General features: G+C 40.7%; 1 protein-coding gene across 1 annotated transcript; it reads left to right on the forward strand.

Moving 5' to 3' along the window:
* The first annotated feature begins 17,732 nt into the window (after nucleotides 1-17,732).
* On the forward strand, nucleotides 17,733-24,160 carry angptl4 (angiopoietin-like 4). The gene is made up of 7 exons (XM_023267653.3): nucleotides 17,733-18,367; nucleotides 19,211-19,321; nucleotides 19,458-19,554; nucleotides 21,976-22,089; nucleotides 22,181-22,276; nucleotides 22,502-22,786; nucleotides 22,876-24,160. Exons 1-7 carry the CDS (start codon nucleotides 17,840-17,842, stop codon nucleotides 23,058-23,060), a joined length of 1,416 nt encoding a protein of 471 aa, XP_023123421.1. The 5' UTR covers nucleotides 17,733-17,839; the 3' UTR covers nucleotides 23,061-24,160.
* The last annotated feature ends 2,339 nt before the right edge of the window (nucleotides 24,161-26,499 follow it).

Here is a 26,499-nt window from a genome sequence, read left to right on the forward strand (position 1 = left end):
TGGATAAACAACAGTTATCCTAAATCTGTCTTTCAGTGTTCTTTCAGTGTCCCATGTAAACACAAACATGTTTACAATTTCACCAGGACTCTTTGCTTAAATAAAAGTATCGATACTCTGTGAATTCAAAAACCTTACTGAGGTAAAAGTATCTTAGTATGATCAGCAGACTTTACTGAAGCTGTCATTGTGGAGTAAAATGTTCCCTGTCAGTGTTTTACTGGGATATATGCTGCTTTTGGATGAATATTACAGCTGCAATACTGTGGATGTTGCATTTTACTGCTGTATATCTTTAAGGTTGAGCTCATTATAACTACTGTTGGGTAGGTTAATCTACATTCTGTAAGATCATCATGTTTTTATTGTCACTGCCTTGTGAGAGGCACAAATTTCTAAAAAGTCATGAGCTCAGAAACACTGCCTGTTTTCATCTTTGCAACATTTGTGCAGAGTACAGTTAATCCAAGAGGGTTTTTAATTGTTTATTTAGCTTAAGAAGTAGGAGAGTTATCTCAAGCAATGAAAGAACACTTGATCTGTCGATTTATCACAAATATTCAAGCTCACCACTTCTGAAGATAGCCGGTTTAAGGAAGGGTATGGAAAGTGTCATCTGACAAGTGACTAAAGCTGTTAGTGGAGTAAAAACTACATTTGCCTCTTAGATGGAAATACTTAAAGAAAGTACAAGTACCTTGAATTTGCACTTATTTACTGTACTTGAGTAAATATGCATAGTTGTATTCTGCCACCGCAGACCCCTGAGTTTAGATCTGCTGCTCACAAAGCAACAAAATTTTCCAAAAACCTGCACCTCCTTCACTGTCTGACTGCATTTTGACCCGAAAGACAGAAAAGTAAACAGAAAGTGTAAACTCTGAAGCAAAGAGAAAAGCAAAGATTCCCACAATGTTATTCAGCCGACCTGACAGTCAACAACAGCTCTGAGCCTGAAAACAACTCCGTGTCACCTTGGCCTCTCCTGTCATCATCATTCCACGCCTCTCCATCTCCCTGCCTCACCCACCCGAACTGATGGCATGTGTTTACCATCTCTCCATTTCCACCGTCTCTCCCCCTCCTCCCCTTTCTGTCTCCCTCTGAAGCAGAAATACACCAGGTTAGAAACAAATCCATCCCAAGGCCACTCCTTGTTTGTCTGCATGCTACCAAGGTCTCACTGAGCCGGATGAAAACACCACCAGGGTCAATACATAACTGAGGGACTTCTGAAGTCCATGGGATGCATCTTGCATGCATTTTATTGAAAGTAAATATTGTATGTTCATTATGATCACGTCTTTACAAATTCCATAATTATTTATTATGGAAACAATCATTTATTAATAAAAAAATGACTGGATATCACTAAAATGTCAACTAAATAACCATCCGAATTTAATAACAACCACCTTCTAATTAGCTAAACAATAATAAAATAAGCTCTTTCAAAAATAATTTTGATTGTTTTTATTAAGTTGGGATAATCATGACAGATATTTCTTTTATGGCAATATATCAAATTTTACATGGAAAATAACAAATTGCATCTGTGTCCGAGAAATCACTTTCTACTAAGTTACCCATTACAAAAACACCTCTGAAGAAAGTGTTAATTCCAGATCACATGACCTGCTCCACATGACGTCATTTCCTCCTGAAGAAAAGACTCCAAGGCTTTCTTAATTATTTAATATAAAGTAGTGTGTGAGTCAAGTGTGGATTTATCGCATGTCAACGGGTTTAATACAATATCCTTATAAATAACTTTCAATTTCAATTTTACTCAATTGTATATATAATATTTAGAAGAATCTTTCTCTAAAAATGCCATGTGGTGTTTGGTTATAGGTGGCCATGTTGATTTTAGGCCTGAAAACAGCAAAAACACCAACTATGATACCTGTCAACTATGTTACAAAAAGCCCACTAATTATATATTGACCCACCAGTTAACAAGTCTGTCTGTCTGTCTGTCTGTCTGTCTGTAGGCAGTAACTGAGCTCTGCAACACTCTGCCAGATGTAGTAGAAATCGATATGGACAAGGAGGTTGTGCCTTGTAGAGGTGTAGTAGAAGGTACAGTGCCTATAAAAGTATTAACCCCACCCTTGAAAGTTTTCCCTTTTTATCAAAAATAATGAAGTTTTTTTTTTTTTTTTTTTTTTTAACAAGAATTTACAAAAAAGACACTTTCATCCATCCATTATCTATACACCGCTTAATCCTCTGTCGAGTCGTTGGGGGCCTGGAGTCTATCCCAGCTGACTTAGGGTGAAGGCAGGGGACACCCTGGACATGTCGCCAGTCTATCACAAGGAGATAAATAGAGACAAACAACGAAGCCCACTCACCTTCAGACAATTTAGAATCACCAGTTAACCTCAGGAAGGAAGCCGGAGAACCCACGCTGCACAGGGACAACATGCAAGTTCCCAGAAGGATCCCAAACCGGGACACAAACCAGGGATTTTCAAGCAGTGAGGTGACAGCGCTAACAACCGAGCCACCGTGCAGCCCTTACTTTAACATACCAAAGGTAAAATAAGTGATTGCACAAGTATTCATCCCCTTCAAATCAGTATCTATTAGATGCACCTTTGCCACAATTGCAGCATTGAGCCTGTGTGGATAGGCCTTAATCAACCCTGCACACCTGGACGCTGCAATTTTAGCCCATTCTTCTTTGCAAAACTGTTTAAGCTCTGTGAGGTTCCAATTCCAGCCGCAAATTCTTAATTGGGTTGAGGTCTGGGCTCTGACTCGGCCAGTCTAGCTCAATTTTGGTCTCATCAGAACCAAAGAATTTTCTTCCATTTGGCTTCAGACTCTCCCACGTGCCTTCTGGCGAACTCTAGTCGAGATTTAATATGAATTTTTTTCATCAGTGGCTTTCTATTTTCCACTTTCCTATAAAGCTTTGACTGGTGGAGCTTGTAACTCTTGGTGGCCTCCCTCACTAGTGTCTTTCTGGCACAGTCGCTCAGTTTGTCAGGACAGCCTGTTCTAGGCAGATTTACCAAATTCCTTTCATTTCCTAATGATGGATTTAACTGTACTCCACGGGATATTCAGTGACTTGGAAATGTTCTTGTATTTAGCCCCTGACTTTTGCTCTTCAATAACCTTATCACGGACTTGCTTAGAGTGTTTTTTGTCTTCATGGTGCAGTTATAGCCAGGAGTACTGATTCCCCAGTGACTGGACCTTCCAGATAGAGGTGTCTACAATCACTTGAGACACGTTCACTGCACCAGGTGATCTCAGTTCTACTAATTGTGTGACTTCTAGCACCAATTGGCTGCACCTGTAGTTTATTAGATGGGTCACTTTAAAGGTGGTGAAGACTTATGCATTCACTGATTTTACATTTTGTAAATAAAGTGAAACTAGTATTTAGAAACCTGTTTGAACTTTGACATGAAACAGCCTTTATGCAAATTCTTGTGTGTGTATGTGTGTGTGGATTCTATTAGTTTCATGCTGTAGGCGGTGAACAGTTTGCAGCTACTCTATATACTCTTGGGTTCTTCCCATCTTTAGTACTGCATTGTATATAAATGTATATAGTGGTCTACAAAGCACAACATTTGCTTCTGAATACAAATATAAAGTAGTAAGCTGAAAATACTGACATACAAGTAGCTTTAAGACTGTACTTGAGTAAAAGTAGAATAACTTCCATCCACTTAATGACAGTGCTCTGACATTTACCTCAGCTCAGTTCTTCTTTATACAGTGATGATCCATAAGGAGTACAGTCTGTGCTGCTCAGTGACATGACCAGCTTGTCATGCTGGTGTGAGTGGACTTACTGGGAATGGAGGCACTTGGCAGAAGGCTTTGGGCTTTATTTCTCTCATGCCGGGTAGCAGGATGTGCAGCAGGGAGGTCACAAAGCCTCCAGGGGAAGAGAGGCCTCTGATTTACAGACTCTGAGCCCAACTATGACCCGGGTCACGGCCCTCAACTTTACGAATGGGGCCCATAGGACACGAAGAAGAGAATCACCCCAGAGGTAACTGGAAGTCATGGCCTGCCCCTCTCTCTCTCCCTCTGCTGGTTCCTGGCTTCTTTCCTTCAGTCTGTAAAACTGCTTCACCCTCTCTGGTCCCCTCCAGCCCCTCCGATTCCTGAACTTTAGTACACTCTGAGTCTCTGCAGATTATCCTCATTTCCTGCTATTATTGCATGTTGGCCTAATTCACCAAGTTTCAACATAATGACAGGAGATTTAACAAGGGAGAAAAAAATGCTGAAATTAAAGATTGTAAACTTACAATCATGCAAAACACATTTATTACTCAAAACATGCTAATGATGATCATCTGTCTGTAAAAGCACATGTTTTAACTCACTGCTGTGCAGGAAATAACAGAACATCCCACAAGACCTTGACAGAAACAAACACCTAATAATTTAGACAAAAAGAAACTAATTTGTGTAAGCAAGAATACTGCAGAAATAAATACCAGAAAGAACAAAGTGAAGGGGAGACAGTTTGAAGGATGGCACAGAGGAAAACACAGTTTGGATATTCCTGACCTGCTTTTATGTAAGCTGAAGTGCAAAAGGGGGAGACTTCACTTGGCGAAGGTCAGAAAAACAAACCATCCGTTTATTTTCTTAAAGCACAGTCCCCTGCAATGCATATGACTTGTAAAATATCTTTTTTTCACAATTCTTTGCTCAACGTTACAGCAACAACAGCAGGTGCACAGACAGACAGAAAACGTGACATCAGGGTCAGACTCCTGGCAGCTGATAATTCTGAAACCTGTTGTGGAGGGATGATGAATAAAGAACCGTTCTGAAGCAAAAACAGTAACAACAAAGCTCTGTGGACCCTGGACCAGCATGAATACTGGCACAGCGTCTCGGCTGCACAGCCAGATACTGTTCCAGAGGTAGAAATGTTTGTGTGGTGCTGAGGGCAGATGTGATGTGAGCAGGCTTGTTTTCTGATTGTGATACATGATGTCGGGTAATTTAAAGGTAGTTTCAGGTTGAAAAATGTAAAAACGTCATGCGTATCCTAATACGACCTGATGCTCTCTGCAATTAGATGGAAAAATACGTGCATAGATTGGCAGCAGCCCCAATGAGATGGAAAATATTAGCATCTTGGATATCAACAAAAATTGTATATTGTGCCTCTATACAGTTCACTAAAAGTGACATTTCAGGAACATTTTGAGAAACATGTTTAATCACTGTCTTGCCACGTATTAGATGAGAACATAAACACCGCTCTGATGTGGGCTTAAATCAGGACAACAACTGGAAACCAAGAGAAGTCGACCAATGTGTTTACAGCAACATGTCACTAAAAAACATGTTTTATCTTTTTGGTATCCAGACATACACTGGCTACCTGGTAGACACAGAAATTATTCCAAGGTTTTGTTTGTTTGTAAAGTAGTAGTTTTGTATATGTCAGAGCTTCTTACTCTTTCTCTACCAAAGCTTTGGAATTACTTCCTGTTTCAAAATTAACATCTTTTAGCAAAATTCTTAAAATCTACATGTTTTCAAAGGCTTTTGGTTGTTCTTAATGATGATAATATTTTATTGTTTATGTCATTTTATTTTATGATTTTACCACACAGTTGTTGACCTGGCTGCATTGTTTTTTTATTTATTTTTTTTTAGTATGATATGTTTATTTTGTTTTGCTTTACAGATTAATTTTGTAAGTCTTTCTCCTGTCTTGCTTTTTTACACATATTATTGTTGTTGTCTTTCTGTCTGACGTGTGCAATACTTTGGTCAACTTAGGTTGTTTAAAATGTGCTATATAAATGCATTTGATTTGATCTGGTTATCCATAAAAGAAGTTACCACCTCATAGTGGTTTGAAGAGTCTGAAGAAGAGTGTCTACAACTGAAATTATCATTTATTAAAGACATTTCAGGAGGTGGGAGGAAGTTTATTTATTTTTATTATTATTATTATTATTATTATTATTATTATTATTATTATTATTATTATTATTATTATTATTATCATTATCATTATCATTATCATTATCATTATTATTATTATTATTGTTATTATTATTATTAATAATAATAATAATAATGGCAATTCTAGATTATTATAATCAAATGATATTTTTATAAATAACAATTTTTCTATGTAGCACCTTTAAAAACTAGTTACCAAGATCTATATCTCAAAATAAATTAGTACAACAACAGTGGAATTTTAAAGAAAAATTCTAAAACCACAAATACAAGCCTAAAAGTGACAACAATAGTAGTAATAGTAAATGAGTAAAATAAATGAATACACAAAAATTAAATAAAGGGCAGAACAGATTGAAATAAACAATGCAATAAGTAAAGTAAAAAACAATTAGACAATAAAATTATGCGATAAAAATAATGATTAAAAAAATAAAAATGCAAATACAATAGAAACAGACAATATCTCATAAAAGCAAGCCTATAAAAATGGGTTTTAAGAAGTCTTTTAGAAAAAGATACTGGTTCTGCCTTTTCTCCTCAGGCAGGACTTTCCAGAGCCCTGATCAAAATATTTGAACACTTTGGGTATTTATTTGTTTTTTGCAGAACTTTGTAAGATCATTACTGCTCTCATAAGACATTACTTGTTCACTAGTGAGCTTTAGAATTTCTGCTAGCTGCATTCTGTTACCCTGATGGAGCCTGTATTCTGACTTTAACTTTAGTTTTTTTAAATTCAGACATATAGGAGTGGTATAAATCTTTACATCTACTGCTTAGCAACAACACAAAGATGGACTCTATTTCCCAACAATGATGAATCTTTCCTTTGAAAAGGTCACAGTTTGCATTTAAGAGTGCGTCAGTATAGCCGTTACGACTGGTTGTGAAATACTGCATAACTGCTACTCTCATTATAGTGTAATAAAATGCACCAAACATATTAGCCAGCAGGCTTAAACATTGCAAAACATGCTTCAGAAGACATTATCTGGGTAAAAGGTTGTGTTGATGTTGTGTCTGTTTTATGTCTCCACTGCATGTTCAGATTTGTTCTCTATAAGCCAAAGAAAGGGATACACAATGTCAATGTGAATGTATGCACACAAAGCACTGCAGCTGAGTTTCAGAGGTTTCACATTCTGGTTTTAAAGCACATTCCTGGAAACAAAATGTACCCAGTTTTACTGCAAGTTTACAGTCATAAAAAGCCAAAATACCGCAATTAAACACTGAATTGCTGCTCACACTCAGCACACTGCTGGGTCAGGATTAAACTGGAGGGGAATTCGACAAATCAAAAAAATAAATATTTACCTAATCTTTCCATGGCAAGTCACTCTATCCTTCTAGCTATGAAAGTTTGCTTTGGCCCATCCTTCACGCCAGAGCTCACAGAGTAAATATCAACTCAGCAGGGGACAAATCAGGAGAGAGATTTGTTCTGCTCAGAAATCGACCCAGTTGGCAAAGATTGGCACCATTTGAATTTAGGCACGGAGTGAAATAGAATCACACAAAATACCACACCATCAAGTCATTTCAGCTGGACTAAAATGCTAACTGCAATCACAGGACTGCTTGTGGTAAAAGTCCATCCTGGCCTGCTGTGAATCCAGAGCTGCAAAACAACCTGCAGCCACACTTACTTGTGAAAACACAGAAAACACAAAGCTAAAACTACTTTCCAAGACCAATCAATTTCAATTAGGATTCCGGATTTGAGATTAACGCGGATCAAGGCAGTCAGTGGAGATTATTGGGGCTTTAATGGTGCAGCTCAACAGATGGTCAGAGGTCATGGACGCAGTGTGACATCTGATAATTCTTGAAGAGCATAAGTGGCTTTTCCTTTACAAGTCTTTGTTCAAAAAAGACTCTCTCTCTGCATGTTTACGTCTCATATAGTCAAATTACAACACATCAGCATGTCATCAGTTTCAGCTGCTAAATGATTTAAAATAAAAACATCTGAAAGCAGAGATTGACAGATAGATTCTGCAGACTAATACTCAGCGCTGTGTTCATGGCATCAAGGTGCACGCAGAGAAAGAGATTAGATTTATTTACTTGTTTTGCAACTTGTGAATTAGGTAAAATTTGCGCCGGTTCTAGTGTAACGTGAGGATTGTCTCAGGGGGAGAATCATCTAAGCCTGTTAAAGTAGGATAAAGTCTACAGTTTTGTTTGCAAATGTCAGATAAATATGCCATGTTTTACATGCTAGTTGTTAATATGTACATTTAAAAAGCCTTGTGCTTCATGTCTGCACCTGCAGACATAAAGCACAATACACTAAGTACCCTACAAGAGAGGCCTGATGTTCTCTGCAATTAGGTGGAGAACACATGTTACATATGATATCAGCCAAAATACAATATCATATATCTCTACCATACATTACAACCAACATTAAAGGAATATTTTGATGTTTTGAGAAACAAGCTAATTGATTTTCTTGCCAAGTGTTAGAAAAAACATAAATACTAAACTCATCTTGGTTGGCTTAGCTTAGCACAGAGCGTAAGATGTTTTCAACCTCCTTGGGAGTTCTTCCTTTTATTGCTTTTGAACATTGAATCATGGTCAATTTAATTTGGCTTATTTGACCTAAATTTACAAAATAAAGACTCTTTAATGTCAAAGTGAATTGTAATTACATAAGTGAAAAGTAATTGCATAAGTAGGCACATGTAGGTGAAGTTAGGCTAGCTGCTTCCTTGCCATCATCAAGCAAAGCTAAACTTCTCTCGGTTGTTATTCATCTTATATAAATGGCTTTGAGAGGGACATCAGTGTCAGAGCCTCTATTGGACGCTGTCTTCTTCCAGAAGGTGGGTGGTTTGCCAACAAATTTACAGTGTATTGTTCTTTTCACAACAGGCCTAAGAGACATAAGGGTATAATTTCTGCACACATGTCAGTGCTAAAGAGTGCACAGCTGCTGTGGTACAGTTACAGGTCAGAGCCCCCACCGTTCTGGAAGAACACTTTGTAATTCAAGCCTTCTTTCCCTTTTCTTCTCCAAACCGCCAGCTGCTCAGCACTCGATGGAGGTTGTCTGTCAGTACCCACATCTTTCCCAAAACAGGCCTCACTCACAGCGAGATAGAGCTGAGAGAGCGTCTCCTCCATCTGACCCGCCTCACCTCCACTCCTGGTGATTGAAATGATTGAAATAATGAATTAATATCCTTCTAATCATGAACTACACTCAGTGACCCAAAGTGCCTCTTAAACTGTGGTAAACTCAGCATGCGTGCTTGATTGTTTCACAGGAGGCCAGATAGTTCATGGGAATCCGGCTTGATAACTGGGGTCCACACCAAGGGGCTCATTCTGGGGACAAACAAGGAACAAAGCTGACACTCTGGGGAAACTTAACAGTTACTGCCCGTCACATTTGAGGTTAACGTCCACGAAATCTAGAAGATGGGTTCTGGAGAATTCGTTTTGCATCCACAGCTGTCTCATTTGAGCAGAATCCCCAGACAATAGAAATATGTGTTTGAGTTATTTAAAGCAACTGTGTTTAGCAGGAAATTAATCTTAGACTTTGGCAACTTATTGTAGTTTCAGGGTTTCTCTTTCCATACATAAAACCATGCTTTTGATTTTACCAAGTCACAAATAGGTAAAAATGTAACCTTTCTTCACTGAACTGTTTCCCACCATGCGAAATACTGTACATTTGTTCCTTGTTATTGAGAGTTAGACGAGACCGTCATTACTACTGTAGCATGCTGCATCTTAATGATGATGCTCAGTGTTTCCAATTGAACAGTAATTTTTATTATTTGTACAGTAGTTTTGCCATGTGGACAATGTCAAATCAGGTTTTTATAACCCGAGTCATTTTTATGTAAAATGATGGATTGGCTCGGTGGTTAGCACTGTCGCCTTACAGCTAGAAGTTCTCTGGTTCACATCTTCGGCCTGGGATCTTTCTGCATGGAGTTTGCATGTTCTCAGAGTGGGTTTTCTCCAGGCCACAGTCCAAAAACATGTTCAGGTTAATTGCTAACTCAAAATTGTCCATCGGTGTTAATGTGAGTGTGCTTGTTTGTCTCCATGTGTATCCCAGTGATAGACTGGTAACCTGTCCAGTGTCCCCTACCTTCACCCTAAGTCAGCTGATAGACTCCAGCGTACAAGCAGATTTCCCAGAATGCATTGTAAGAGAGTTAAAACTCCCCAGAGACTGAAATTTTTTCTTTCTTGTTTGACAAAACACACATGGGGGAGAAGCTGCTGTGGGACTTCAATAAGTCTCAAATCAAATTCTGGTTGTTCCTTTTCATAGTATCCATGACAAAATTTAGCATTAAATTACGCTCCTACACCTGTAGGCATTATTTCTGTCACTGCAACCAGCAGTAGCCTCACGAGTTGTCTTTGTGCTAATTCTGGCAAAAATGATTTCAACGGCTGTAAATTCTTACTGTTAAATGAAGACAAAATTCTATAAAATTAGAAAATGTAAAAAGAAAGCAAGTCTGTCTGTAAACATTGCCTTTGCTACAGATTGATTCAATTTATATCTTAAGTGTATTTAAGTTATTTTCTCAAGTTCAACAAATCTAACTCTGATAGTTTATGCTTTCACAATTCATATGATGATTCTAAAGTACAGTTTTAGCACATTTATAGACCAGCATGGGAACTTTTGTTTTTAAGCTGCGGGAACTTAAGAACTTTTTTTTTTTTTTTTTAATGCAGCAATGATGATAACAGTTATCTGAAGTTACAGCTATATGTTCTGTTGGTTAAGACTTGTACTCAATAATTTTATTCAAAATACATTCATATTAAGTCTCTTTTAGAATATTTTAACTTTTCACATCTGACAGTCTGGATGATGCTACATCCAGGGGACTATTAGCTTAGCAAATGACACCAAAAACATCTGTCATGCTGTTTTTGTACAGATCATATAAAAGATAACACGATAGCACTATATTTCTATCCTTTGGCCTAAGCCACAATATCTGAGTCCCTGTTCCCAGGATTTATGCTAAGCTAAACATCTCCTGGCTGTCGTTGTTATGGGGGGGCACACAGAAACTGGCAGACAGGTGAGTTAAGGCAAGAGATTTATTTAACCCAAAAAAAAATAAACCAATACATAAATGGAGAACTGAACTGAGAGAACTAAACCAAACAACTCAAAACTTGACAATAAACACTATGAATACAAAAAACAGAAGTCTACCAAAACTAAACTGAATTTACAAAACTAAACTAAGGTGGGGTACTCACAAGATTGGGGAGACAGGCTTGGGGAAAAAGAGAGTCCAAATATGATTGAGGCAGATATGAAACAAAAACAAGAATTGGGAGAAATCCAGGTGACAAACAGAGTCCAAGTGAGGAAATCCAGGAGGGGGGGAGTCCATTTAGGGAACAGAGTCTACATGGAGATGTGAGTCTTTATGATCCAGCGGGAAGTGAATGAAAGGACAGAGCTTAAATAGGTGGAGGTGAGGTGGAGAACAGGTGAATGGAGTGAACTGATTACTGCAGCTGAAACTCATAGTAATCAGCAGGTAGCAGAATGCAGGCAGGTGAAACAGGGAGAGGAGGAGGATGAGAGACAGGGAGAGAGAGAGAGAGACATGAGGAAGAGGTGACAGACAGACAGAGGGAGCCAGAGAGAGGCAGGTAAAAACAGAAACAGATCAGGACCCAAGGGAGAAAGGAGGAAAAAGAGGAAGAAGGGAAAAAAGGGCAGGGGCTGGAGCAGGATCATAACAGTCGTATCATATTTAACAGACAGATAAAGTGTTTTTGAGCTTTTCACCAAACTCCCAGCAAGAGGGAAGAGTTTGACATTTTGGGAAAGACACTAATACTCTTTGTTGCTGGGAGTTAGATGAGAAAATCAATGCTCCTCTTGTTCAGTAAATATGGAGCTGCAGCCAGCAGCCAGTTAGCTTAGCACAAAAAGCAGGAAAGTAACAGTTTGCATCACTTTTATTTGATCTACACAAAAACCCGGCTGTAGCTGCATATGTACTGTACAGGCAGTGATACTGATCTTCTCTTCCATCTCTTGTTCAGAATGTACAGCACTTCCTAAAATGTGACACTTCTAAAGTTTTCTCACCAGTTCTAGTGTATTCTGTCATCAGTTCCCTTGTGTCTTGCATAAGTAACAAACTCAAGTCATGCCGGTGCTTTGCTTTACAGCAGTTGTGCAACTCTGGATTTCCTGTCCAGAAGAAAGGAAAGACTGTGGCTGAAAAGCAGAAATGGCTCAAATTCTCTGTGCAAAGTGTCATCCCACTGCCCAGATAATAAATGACAGTGTGAAGTAGTTTTACTTCATATGACTGAAACAGAATGTAGGATGAGGATCTGGTCTAACACAGTCTGCACTCTTACAGGGGCAGCATTTGTTAGTTCAGTGCACAGGGACAGAGTCTAACATTAAAATACTCCAAATCACTGTAGATTTCCAGCTCCATGAGGGACCTGACAGCATAGACAGCTGCTGAGGTCAACCGCAGTCCATACGTATTTATATTTTCCAAACTGGAATATGTGTACATTCTGTACTTTTCTGCTTCCTGCCAGCTGGGACACTCATTCAGTCCTCTAGCGGGGAAAAGCATGCAGCGGGTGTCTGAGCAAAGATGTATCTGGGTCGTCCATCAGCAGGAGTTTGTTCCCAGCGACCAATCTGAGAGGTTAAAGTATTCTAGAGCAGCAAGTCAAGCAGAGGCAAAGGCAAAAGACATTCATTTGTATCATGCAGCTCATGTCTGTGCATGTGTAAGATGAGCAGGAGATGGGAGGAATGTAAAAGGAGATAACAGTGTGTGGGCATCTCAGCAGATGCATGCATGAAAAAAGTGTGTCCAAGTCTGTGGTCAGCTGCACAAACAAGAGCAGAGTAATCACGCAGGGGTTTTTCTTGCATAACGTCTCCACGTCGCAAAGGTTCTGACTTCAAAGAGAACAAACTGAGTCGTGATTCTAGTGTGAACAACTCAGATTTACCAGCTGAGGTCAGCAGGTATTTGAGGTTCGGGAACAGGTTCAGAAAAAGACGCTTGTGTGGGATGTGAAGGAGGCGTGCTGGGTGCAATATGCGGACAGGACAGCATGTCGGATTCCTCTCAGGAAATCTCTCATATCCTCTCAGCCTGCCCTGCCTGCCTGAGGTCTGTTTTCAATGAACCAAACCAGACGTGAAACAAGTCCCACCTCATTTCTCAGGACAGTGGAGGCTAAAAAAGGGCAAAAATCAAGCTGGAGGTTTTCATTTTCTTACTTTCAGTATGCAGTTCCTGGGGTAACAAAATAGAAGACCAGTTACTGAAGGGGCCCTGTTGTATAAATGAGCCACCAGTCAAGGCTGAACAAATAAGACATGATATGCTCCAGCGTTGGACCACTGGGAGGCAGTAGTGTGTTTTACCCAGCTGGCTGCAGTCTCAGGATTAAATGGGAACTGGAAAAGTGATTCTAGACATCTGTATTAATGTGCATCAATCAGGGCACGTGTGTCTGTCAGCAGGTCCGTCTGTTGTCTCTTATTTGCTTGATTCAGTTCTAATCTGCTCTGTAAGATGGAGCGTGTGGTTAATTATACATTATACAGAGAGAAACACACGTACACCTGATGTCTTTTACTTGTCATTACTGAGTCATTCATTATGGCTGCATTCCAGCTGGTGTTTCAGGACTCATTGTTGACTCATTGTTATGGCCAGCTGGGACTCGTAATTGAACTGAGCCTTCCTTAATATTATCTATTACATCTGTGCTTTACATGCTATAACAGCACAAATATATATCTTAAATATTGCTCATTCCTGACCACCAAAAAAAGCAAAATCTTGCATCAACCCAACATCTGCATCATGTGTGATTATGGCATACTGAGGAAGCAACATCCAGACCTGCTGGTCATCTAGATGTTCTTCTCTCGTCCAATCTGACGGACTTCTCTGCTCAATCACAAGACAGTCATGAGCTCTGTTCACTCGCTGTGCAGCAAAGCTCATTGTTTTCTGTTCCTCGTGAATATCTCACTGTATCAAGAATGAGGAACTTAGTGTGTGTACACTGGGTGGCGGCTGTAATATTCAATCTGTCTTGTGCTTTTATATAACGAGATCTCATAGATCTGATGAAACGTTTGAACAGGAGCATCCAAGAGGACAGTTTGTATCGTTCTGTACCACTGAATGCTCTCCAGTTCCCAGCTTTTCTTTTCAAAATTGGCCTTTATCTGTGATTGTTCTTTGAAATATATTCAAATATGTATTTCTGGCAAACACAAACGGGAAAAAAATCAGTGAATATAATCTCGCTCTCCACAAAAAGTCATAAAACATCCAGAAATGGAAAGCGATCACAGATCATAGTCTATCCATGGGAACCAGAGTTTACAGCTCCAACAGCCTCTGGCACCTGTTTTTTTTTTTTCCCTTTCCTCTCTTCCCTCTTTCCATCCTTATTCTGGGGGCTGCACTGGGATTTACAGATGTTCTGTGTTTGGAATCTGGGTAAAAGGTCACCATGCCGACAAGAGATAGGAGTGGCCATTTTGGGAAATTGAATAAGCAGCTGTGGAGAGGTGTGGATCCGGTGATGATCGGGAACATACGACTGTGTGGTGCTGGGAGTCTGGAGGGGAAGATGTGGCAGAGGTGGATTCCCAGAAGCCTCAATCATGATCGCAGACATTAAACAAATGAAATAATGTTTGTTGAATCCACTTATTTAGTCTGATCTAAAGTAAATATATTGTCTGCTGACAATGTGACACGCAGTGTTCTAGTTGTTCTTGTTTGAGTTTTATTCCTGTGGTGGAAATCTGTACTTAACTACTACTTTGCAGTACATATCATGCAGCACGTCAGTGATATTAAACATCAAAATGCTGCTTAAATGTTGTTAATGCATCGATATTAGTAATCAAATAAATATATATAATGAATTGACATAAATTCATGACATAATACCTGAATGAGGTTTTTATGCAAAATGTGTCGCCTACATTTGACACTTAAAGCATTTTTCATGGCAATACTTCTGCATATTTACTCACTACTTCTCTCTCTCTGGATATTACATCTGCCACTGATGAAACCTCAATACCAGAAAAAGAGGATTTCTTTCAACCCTTCTGCCAACTGAAGAATCCTCCCACAAGCTCAGGAGCCACTGTAATTATCCACCATCCTGTACTTCAACCTCACAACCAGCTTTTCCTGACTGCAGCCAAATGGCTTGTTTTTCCACCTATTCAAATCTAAACACGAGAGGGATCTTTACTGCTCTTATGAAGAGAAAAATGAGTTCCCTGTATGCATGATATGGCACAGACATCAGCACCCGAAGCCAAAATCAAAAGCCTGCTTTTCCTCATTTGCACTCTTATCGTTCTCTCTCAGCTGCCAAGTTCTGCAGCGTCTCAGAGGACTGCAACAAAATATGTTTATTTTCTACATCATGACTTCTACACGGTCATCAGGTTCACTATTGTTTTATTTGTTGGATTTAGCAGGTGATGTTGCTTGTACCTGCTCCATCAGACACCTCTCCAATTAATCAAATGAAAGCATCTGTTAACAATTAGTGGTAGCGCTGCTGAATTGTAACTGAAAGGATGTGAATCATCACTGAACAAAGGGAAACCTGTCTGCTGTGACCTCGGTCATCCTAATAAAAGGGAAAGATTCCTTCAAATTGAGTGAGAAAAGCCTATTTTTAACCGGAACACAGCAGTCTTTCAGCGGAAACCCCCCATTGTGCCATGGCTCTGAGGAAAACAGCATGTGTTTGTTACATTCCTGACACATAAATGAGGGATCTCAGTTTCCCACCTCAGCACTGTCAGCAGTCTCCCAGTTACCTTTCACCTACTTAGCCTGGGCTGCAGTCAGGAGAGGGTTAACCCAGCTCCTTCTTTGTGGTCTGGCCCCAGGATCACATACAGCCTGAGAGCTACCCGGCGGAGGCTGTTAAAAAAAAACCCTCTGGCCTGTAATGTGGGCATTCTCTGTGCTGTGAACTTTCCCCTAATTCTCACAGTCCTCGCAGCCTCCGGGCAGCAGCAGATCTTCACTGAGGAGCACCTCAGGATAAATCGTATGCATGTTCTCCTCCTGATGACATCCACGCCTCACACCATCCAGGGAGGGATGATTAAGAAATCCTGATGTGCTGCTCCTACGTTAGCTGCTTGTCTGTGCTTTCAGGAATCCTTTTGCACTCTGATTTCTGACCTGAAATGACTACTTCATTAAATGTGCATTTATTCACTATTTTAACCATTTTGTTGTAAATGATAAGGCAAAAACACCAATCATTCTCTGGTTACACTTCATAAATGTGAGCATTTGCCAGTTTTCTGTTTTATATTATTGGAAACTAAAGTTTGGTGGTTTTTAGAACAGTTAGTGAGACAAGAATAAGTCATTTGAAGACATATGATTTGTTTTCTGACATTTAAAGAAAAATAAATGAATTGACTGATCAACAAATGGAGAAACTATTGAGATACATTACTGATCTCATTATCTATTTCCTTCAGTAACATGATTGCATGTTTGCTGATTTCTAGTTTATACATTACTAAGGTTCATTTTTAAGGTTTGTGATCATCACCAGGCAAAGGAAATAGGGGAATGAAGAAATGATATTTTATCATTTTTCAGGCTGGGTAGTTTTAATTTGACATTATCCACTGTATACACCTTTTTGCACATTGCCTGAATTCTTTCGCAGTCTTGTGTGAATAAAATCTGAGATTCATGGTGTTTCTTCCTTCATGATACAACCTTGAATCCCACTGATTTATCAGTGACTGAATGTTCTAATACCACTTACTCTGATGTTCATCAAAATGAGAACAGCAAGACAACACATGATCCACAAACACAAAGAAGGTCTATATAGACACTAAAAGGGAATAATAGAATAATCCATTTACTAGATGACAGTGGAAAGACTTTATCAGATTAGTTTGGATCAATAAAGCGAGTTTACAAGACATACAAACTTCACTTTATGATTGAATGGAATAAACAAGAGGCTCAAACTCTCCCCTCAGATGTTGCTGAGTCGACTTTGCAAAAGGTTTGGGCTTCATCTTTCACTGGCGTCACCGTGTGTGGTCTCCTTACTGTACACCCTTAAAGGCATTTGGCACTTTCATTTTTAAAATTTTGATTTATTTTTGCACTTAAAATCATCCTAATTTATAGTCCTTCATATTCTCTGACATTTAAAAATCTGTCTCTCTCTTTTTTTTTTTAGAAAGGTTGCATTAACTTCTGTTGTGTTTTCAGACTCACTGAGATTAATGAATGAACTCTCCAAACACAGACTCATCTAAGATTAAAAGCTTTAATCTGTCTTCTGATATCATTATCAACTCATGTCAGGATGTTCCTGTTCTGATGAATGGATTATCTTGTCCATTCAAGACTATTACACATATTGCATGTCATGAAAGAAAACTTCTCAATTAAGAAAGAGATTGGTTTCGCTGCAACTCTTCAGCTTCCACCAGTAGATACTGTGATTCCTGTCTCCCAGTGCGCACAGATGAAAACTGGTCTTTTTGTTAGATCATGTCCCTCCTCCGCCTCTGACATGAATAGTTAACAGAGAGGTGGAGGAGGGACAGAAACCTGAGAGTAACTGCACCCCTCCCTCTGCTCAGCTGGCCAATGGCAGGCGGCTCACGGCTCAGACTTGAGGGCTGTGAAAGTATATAATAGTGGAGCTGAGCCTGTTCATCCAGGAGCCTGAGCTCTCAGAACCAAGTCAAGAAGACTGAGCAGGACACTGCACACTTCAACAAGAAAGCACACATTTTAAAGCAAGCTTTGGGACAACAGCAGCAATGAAGGTAACACTGGCAACTCTAACTCTGTGCCTGGTGGTGCTCATGGCCACAGGTTTCCCCTTTGAGAGGAAAGGGGGTTCACCCTCTGGTGGTGCTGCCAAAGAGAAGCGTGTCCAAAGCGCAGTGTGGGACGATGTTAATGTCATCGCCCATGGCCTGCTGCAGCTGGGCCAGGGGCTGAAGGAGCACGTGGACAAAACCAAAGTCCAGATGAGGGACGTGTCCACCAAGCTGAAAGTGTTCAACCGCACCGTGGCCGAGCTGGGGAAGGAGAGCCAGAGGCTGCGAGCCGAGGGGGAGGCCCTGAAGGCTCGGGCCCAGGGGCTGGAGGACAGGGAAGGGCAGCTGCTGAATGTCACGGCCGAGCTGAGGGAGAAGGCAGAGGAGATGCAGCAGGAGAGGAGGACAATGAATGAAAGAATGAGCCGGCTGGAGGAGAGGGTTGACAGCATGCTGCAGGGAGACACGGTGCTGGCTGATGGGAACGCTGGAGCCAAGAACAGCAGTGATGCTCGCAGCATCCAGGTGAGTGTTGAACAGCTTGTGGGTTGATGATGATCATTTGTTTAGGACGTTTGTCAAGAAAAGTGGAATGACATGAGTTGATCTGAGAGGAAAGTGAGGCTTCAGTGCATGCAAAACATCCTTGTTATACTTCAAGATATTTCCATAAAGCTTCACAAAACAGAAAGTGTTGCTTTTGTTAAATGGACTTCTGAAGTTAGTGGATTTACAGTATGTCTGGCTTCATGGTGGGGCTTTATCTGTAGGCTTAAAGGCACTAAATCAAAATGCACAGGGGGCAAGCAGTGGGAGGCAGGTGGGGTGGAGTGGAGGGGAGGGGAGGGGGGGTTGGTTAACAAGCCTGCAGGCACGGAGGACGAGCGTGCAGTACGTGCAGAGAAACACTGAGGACAGCCAGACAAAGGCAGCAGAGAACATCAGCTGCAGGAATGTGTGAATAATTTTTCGCAGCTGTCACATTTTACAACCTGAACAGAGCGAGCTGGAAAACCATCTGACACAGTAGAAAGGGCTCACCAAAGTTGGGCTTTTCTTTGCAAGCTCTGCGTTTAACAAAGCATTAAGTGAGCCTGAAAGGTTTTATAGTGGGATGGAAAATCCCGCGCTGTGAGGCCGTTACATAACCACGCCACAGCCGGTTGGAGAGGACAGATACTTGTCTTTCAGGGGAATTTGTGCGTGCAGAGCATGTCTGAGGCTTTTCAGTTAAACCCTGCAGGTAGCTCGTTTTGTTCTGTTAATTCCTTTTTTGGTACCATGAGCGCATTTTACGCACAGATCCAAAAGCGAATAAAGTTGAAAAAATACTAAAAATATGGTATCTTTGTGTTATTTCTCTGTCAGCTCATGCTAGAGGCTCAGAACAGACGCATCGATGATCTGATGGAGCGCATCAGACTCCAGCAGGAGAAGCTCGACAAGCAGAATGTGCGCATCAGAACCCTGCAAAGCCAGGTGAGGAGACGCCACTTTTACGCACAGCATCTACAAGGAAACATTTATGTATTCCTTGCTGGAGAAATGTTCTATGAAGTATTTTTCATTTTATCATGTTTTCTGCAATTTAATAACGGACCCGCAACTTTTCCAGATCCAGCAGTCAAGACAGAGACCCTCCCCACGGAGCAGCAGCACCACAGACGGCTCCGTACAAGGTGAAGACGCGGAGCAGCGCGACTCTCCAGTCGGTAAGTAAAGCCAAAGAGCGTCCAAAATCCCCTCCTGACACTGCCTTAAGTCGACTGGACAAAATCTGACGCCAAATGTGGCGGACCATCTGTTTAGTAAGGCCAGAAAGCAGCTTAAATCACTAGCAATTACAATCAAGGAATCTAATCATTGCGGGACACGCTTTTGCGCTCAGCGTGAAGAAAAAGCAACAGGTGGACTTCCTGCATGTGTTTTCAGCCTCTAAAATCCTATTGTTGTTGGTCATCTAATGCAGGATAGCATTAACACAATGGCATCACAAAATTAACTAAGTGCCTTCAGAGTATGAATTTAGATTTTCTCAACTTGAAAGTCGAATTTTCAGGACCTAATTTCATTTCTATGTGGGAAAATCACCACTGTGTGGGATTCTGCTGCAGCAGTTGAAACTGAAATTAAAGCAGTCCCTGTTTATTCAGTTCCCCCTCATGCTGTGGCTTACAGTAATTGTAAGAGGCCATAAATGATGCTCTCAGCGTGCAGCCAAAACAAGCAGCTGTTGCTCCCAACTGACCAGCGCTGGGACTGGACCAGCATGAATGAAGCGCTTTCATCCAGACTGTACTGGACTGGATGCAAACCAACTGCAGAAGACACTGTCACTGCGGTCCTGAAAGAGAATAAAGGCAGACAGAGAGGAATACAACAAAAATACAGATACATTAGGTAGATCAGAATGACTATATGTGAACAAAATTGGAATAAGAACTCCAATTCAGAGTCAGACCTGAGTTTCTGATGGCTATGGATGAGAACTGGGGGAAAGGTGAATATGGCTGAGGCAACAGTTCAGTTCAGTCAGCCAGTACAAATCACAATAATACCTCAAAGCTCTGACATCAGCAGGATTTGAGGAATGAGGGAAAAAAAAGCAACAAGTTTCGCTGGCGAGGTTTCAACTGGGGGAAAGTTCGCTGGTCTCAGTCAGGGTCACAGCTCAGCAGGATTACACTCTGATCATCTCTGATGTGGTGGAAGGATGGAGGTGGTCTGGTACATGCTGCATGCAGTGTTCCTCAGATTACTGCCCTTGTACCTGAGCCAAGACAAAAAAACAAAACAAAACATGACAAAACACATGAGAGGCTGGGAAAAGGCAGTCTAAAATTATCTCTGAACTTTGTACAGATATCCTCCACTGTTTTGAAACCTCCTCCCTTCTTCTGAAGATGCCCCACCTTTTTGTATAAAACAAACATTTGTACATCGCTGACGAAAGAGCAACCTTTCCCCTAGATCTGTCAGTCTGACATCCCCCCTCCTCCTCCTCCTCCTCCTGTTCAGTCATCCTCTCCTCCCCCATCCCTGTGCACAAACCTCCTCTCTCCATCTCCTCCTTATTTACCATTGTAATAAATAGGAAGCGTACCAAAGTTCAGGAGAACCCCTGACCCTGAGGCAGACTGCAGCCACAACTAGCCACCAGGAGTTCATTCCTCTAGAGGAAAGGTCACTACACACAAACAAGGCTTTTGTCAATCAGCTGATGAGCTCACACTCCAACAATGAGCAGCAAAAAAACAATCAACCAAATCAAAACATTAACCACGAATTTGATCGATTTCTTTTTATAAGAAGTGCATGAAAAATGATTAAATGGCATCACATAATGTCATCGTCCATACTATAAAGGATTACTGTAGATATCATTCTTGTGCCTCACTGAGCACATGACAGGTTTGGTGGGCTACGGAGACCCCCTGCTCTGAGCCTCTGATGTGTCTTTACAACAACAAACCCCCCTCAACCTCGCAACAACCACCCTGCGATCACTCCCCCGTGCATGCAGCAGCCATGCACCAAGCATGCAGCAGCCATGCGCTGGCCATGCACGCCTACGTCACCGACTGGCTGCTGTGCACGTGAGGGAGGTGTGATAAGCCTGGAGGGGAGGTGAGGGGGGGAATCAGGCAGACAAGCAGCGGAGGGGGGTTGAGGAATGTAAAGGGTAGTAGCAGCTCAATAGGCTGCAAGGCCGAGCAGCTGTAAAGAGGGACGTCTGCTTGGGAACTGGGAGAAAGGTCATATTTATAGTGGAGAAAGACGCTGTCAGTCATTTATCAGCCACGGGTTTCTATCTCCAGCTGGGGTGATAAGCTCTGCTTTTTCCTGCTTGGAGCGATAGTCTTATTTGCAAACACTTGCAGTGCAGGGAAACCTGTTGCTGAGAGGTTCCCTTACAGAGAATGACCTACTTATGGAGGCTGGGTAGACTAAACAGTTCGAGACTCATGGATTTAAAATTATGCATATGAGAGAAAATTATCTCAAACTGAAGTTTCCAAACTCTTATCCGTAGCTGTTCAGGATAGTAAATCTGAAGAAAAACACATCTGCTTAACGTGTCACGTCAGAACTCTTTGTCTTGACATTGTTTTTCTGTCTTGTTCTTCTTCCAGAGATCGCATCAGACTGCCATGAACTGTTTCTAAGAGGAGAGACCACCAGCGGGGTCTACACCATCCAGCCCATAAACTCAGAGCCCTTCGATGTCTTTTGTGAGATGACAACCGGTGAGTGGAGGAACATTTCTTCCCATTTTGAAGCTGCTGTTCTACCTGATAAACTGTTTTCTGATCAGCCTCTCTCTGGTTTTCTGTCCAGATGGTGGATGGACGGTATTCCAAAGGCGCCAAGATGGTTCAGTGGACTTTGACCAGACATGGCCGGCCTACGAGAAAGGATTTGGAAGCCTGAATGGTAAATGCTCTTCTGAGTTTTATCTCACTCTCACTAACTGGACAGGTGTTCGCTTGGGTCAGATTAGTTCTCGCAGCTTTACTGTCTCTTACTATCACTGCATCAGAGGACAGGAGGGAATGTAGCTTCGGAAAGCATCTTATCACTGATAAGCTTGAAATGGATTAAAGACAAGCAAAAGTCAAGTTCTCACGTTTTTCTTTTTTTTTTTTTTGTCTTCTCTAGGAGAGTTCTGGCTGGGTCTGGAGAAGATCCACGCCATCGCTAAAGATGGCGACTACATGCTCAACATCAAGCTCTCCGACTGGAGCAACGACTTGGCGACCGTCCGCCTTCCGTTCCGACTGGGTGGAGAGGAAACCAAGTACTCGCTCCTGATTCAGGAAAACGGCACCTTCAGTCCTCTGGAGAGCTCGCTGGGCACCGACGCCACCTCCGGTCTGCCTTTCTCCACCCGAGACCAGGACAACGACCAGAAAACTGACATCAACTGCGCCAAACACCTCTCTGGTAAGTGATAAACGCTGTCTAGATGACGATAGCTTGTGACACGGCTCGATTACAACGCAGCAGCTAATCTAATGTTATGTTGTTTGCAGGTGGTTGGTGGTTCAGCAACTGCGGTCGCTCCAACCTAAACGGGAGATTCTTCCAGAGCCCTCCACCCAAGCAGCGGCACCAGAGGAAGCAAGGCATCTTCTGGAAGACCTGGAGGGGTCGCTACTACCCTCTGAAGTCCAGCACAATGATGATCGCCCCTGCTGTGATCGTGAGCAAGTCATAAAGTTTAGCAAGAGACAAAAAGTCGAAACAGACAGAAGCGAGGGGAAAGAAGAAGCAGATTTTGGACTATTCTTTCTTTTCTTGGTGCTTGGTTGATGTGGTAGAGCTTTCTGTTTCCTTGGTCGTCTCCCTGTGTGAACGATTTCATACCAGAGCCAAGGCCCTTAAAACAGAAGCAAAAAGAGCTCACATTAAAAGAGTTTCCACTGCTCTGTTCTTGAGCAGATTCCTGCCTTGCATCTGAAGCCACAGATGGAAAAAAAAGAGCCAACCGTGCAGTGGAATTTTTATTTTTTTTTTACATGTTGTAACATTGAAGTTTCCTTCTGTTGTCGTGAAGCAAGGGCAGATCGAGTCCCAGAGCAAGTCCCGACACGTCTACTGCTCTGTAAGACGTAAAGCATTTCCAACAAGTCGAGACTCCTCACCAGACGCGAGGTGTCATTTGTGTTGGTGTAGAGTCTGAACGTGGTTTTTGTAGGACAATAAAAAGGACTGTCAGCTCAGAAGATGCATGTAGGTAGGAGAGAAACGCGGGCTGATTAAATAACCCAATGGTACGGACCAAACGGTAACTTTAATTAAAACAAACAGTCATTCTCCACATGACGAGATTAACGTTCGAAAGCGTTATGTAAAGTTACTTTGCTGTAAACCAGGATTACGATGCAGAAGCTGTGTTAACACTGATACTAGACCATTCCAGCCTTTTGTACAATATACTGTATGTTCTGCCTGAAAATCTGAATCAAACTAAGAATATTCTTCACTGATTTTCATTTCCAAGTGGAGATTTTGACGATATTGGGTCATATTGACTACTTTTAAGATGAGAGGCATTGTTTTGTACGTAGTATTTGAAGGAATGTCATCTGTGTTTTTAGATATATAACTGTTACTGATCGTTTGTGATCTTGTCTGTGTCCTTGTGACTTGAGAGTTTGTTATTGTAGATGTTCCTTTTTTCTTATTTAAGTGCTGTAAAGAATCAATATATATATTTCTGCTGCTTTCTGGTTGTAATTTATATTGTTTTTGTTTTTTAAGAGAAAATAACCATTTTTTGGCCATAATGAGCCAATAAAACTGATTTAAACTTAATATTTGTGTGTTTGTGTTTTGCCTGTATTATGCACCACTTGGAAAGTATTCATAAGTTTGTAGCAAAGAAAAAAAATCTTTGCAAAACAAAAGTAACATTCTAAAGAAAAGCAGGACAACAGTAAGATTTTTTTTATGTATCAAATGCAACATAATTTGCCTAAACTGAAAAATACTGCAGTTGCCGCATTTGTTTGCCGTTAGTGGCGGATGAGTCATAAATTATGTTTAATTCAGGGTTTAACTGAGAGGACATTTCAAACCGTTTATTTTCACAAAATGTTACCATCAGCGTCATGAGATAAATGTTTATCTGTGACTTGAATCTGCTCCATCTGTTCTGAACTGAGAACAAAATTCACTGACGTCTTTCAGATTTGTAAAATAATCCTCTAAATTCAAGTGAACGCCTGTTTTATAAAGCAACCACAGGTCCGAACACATACAGCAGAACTACAGCCTTTCATTTCGCCACACGTGGCAGATCTTCAGCAGCTTAGTCATATCACCTGCTAGTAAACTTTATTAGCGTCAGGATGTCAGCTTTAATTTCCAGCGCACCGCTTCCTCCGTCCTTGTCAGGCTTACTGTTAATGTGCTTCACCCACAGTGATCCTTTGAGAACCGACAACTGGCTCAAGATCAACCTCTGTGACAGCTGATCTGGTGGAGGTGTTCTCAGACAACCTCCTTCTTCTGGGTCACAGTGGAGCCAGTGAAAGATGATGCCCAGCTGCCACACAGTGGTTGATTTAAAAGGGGCCAATTCAGGCCCGTGATAGGACGGTTCGCCAATATTTTTTAAATTTACAGTGACAATACTGGGATTTTCTTATTTATATATTAAATAGATAATAATGCCCATTGGTTGGTACTCCAGTAATTTTAAAATAAATGATTACAAAGAAAGATGACGTCAATTTTATTTAATTAATATTATTGGCTTCCTGTCATTTTGCAAAGCAAGTTGAGTATTCCTGCATCCATTGTATGTACTTGACTTATGCAACAAATCCTTTGTTAAAAAATGCTGTGTGACTATAATGGGACAGTCTTAGTCATCAGCAGTTTTATATCACAGCTGTTTTCTTGTGTACACAGAAAAAAAAACACCACCACATATACCACACGAGGATCTACTAAAGAATTAGTTTGTCATTTAGATAAATTAGACTTTAGACTAACTTTAGTAGGATAAGAAGATTGACTCTAATGCGCTGTATGAGATCAAGACTGTAAACAGGTGGAATTTGATTGTTAATTTGCTAGAAACTCAAATAACATAATTTGCCTGTGAGGTAAAAGATTTTAAGATATTCACCAAGAAAGCAGAATTCATAAAAATTGCTGACAAAAAAAGACTTGATTTCCTATTTATGTATGTAAACTATTTTTTAAGAATATTATATCTCTTTTCTGGCTTTTGTTAATGTATGTTTTATTTTCTGCAACATCAGATTTTTGCCGCATGTGTAGGTAGATACTGTTATTGCTTTTGTTTTTGTGTTAAAACTTTTTGTTTTATAAAGTCACATGTATAGATGTATTTATATATTCTTATATTTTTCATCATAAAGGAATAAAAACATGTCTTTATGGTAAATATAAACCTGCAGCTAGCAGCTTAGCTTATGAAAACAGCTATCCTGCTGTTTTAAACCCACAAACCAGCACCAAAGCTCAATTTAAAAACACCGAAGCATAAAATTTAAAGTTTCAATTTTACAAGTCATGCAGCAGACCTTTTCAGGCATTTCAACCTGCATAAAACAACAAGCTTATGCTTCAATGCTTTCATTTAGATGAAAAATTGAACACGTAGTCAACAAGCTTTACTTTGTAGGCAGATTTCATTACCTTCAGACAAAACCAAAAACATTTGGGTCATGGAAGCTTTACTGTAGCTGTAGTCTCATATTTGTTTTACAGAAACAAATCTTCTCATCTGATTCTCTGCAAATAAGTATTTCCCTACATTTCCAAGTCCCCACATCTACCACTGCATTTCCCTGTTCGTTGATGGCAGTGATTTTAAACAAGAGCATCTAAACCCCCATTATCCCCATGGTGTTATCAGATCAAGGTGAGGCAGCATCACTCACCTACATTATCAAAAAGGTTGCCATGGCAACTGTGCTGCTCACATAGGAAGGGTGCAGAAGGACCGACAAGCATCTGCGGCTCTGCTTGTTTGGAGAGCTTGAAAGCACTCGTAGCTGTGGAGGAGGATCGGTCAGGTGCAGCTCTGATGGTGAAGAGGAGGACATGAGGCAGAGGGGTAATTGAGGCTTTGAGTGTAATACTAAAACAAGAAACCACTTGAGAGGAGTGTATTTGCT

This window comes from Amphiprion ocellaris, chromosome 10 (genome assembly GCF_022539595.1).
Source record: "Amphiprion ocellaris isolate individual 3 ecotype Okinawa chromosome 10, ASM2253959v1, whole genome shotgun sequence".
NCBI lineage: Eukaryota > Metazoa > Chordata > Actinopteri > Pomacentridae > Amphiprion > Amphiprion ocellaris.

What these genes read in the sequence shown, in the direction of transcription:
- angptl4 (XM_023267653.3), top strand. Translation starts at nt 17,840, where the DNA reads ATGAAGGTAACACTGGCAACTCTAACTCTGTGCCTGGTGGTGCTCATG. An exon ending in TCAGAACCCTGCAAAGCCAG is followed by an intron (nt 19,322 to 19,457) that starts GTGAGGAGACGC and finishes CAACTTTTCCAG; the next exon opens with ATCCAGCAGTCAAGACAGAG. An exon ending in CTTTTGTGAGATGACAACCG is followed by an intron (nt 22,090 to 22,180) that starts GTGAGTGGAGGA and finishes TTTTCTGTCCAG; the next exon opens with ATGGTGGATGGACGGTATTC.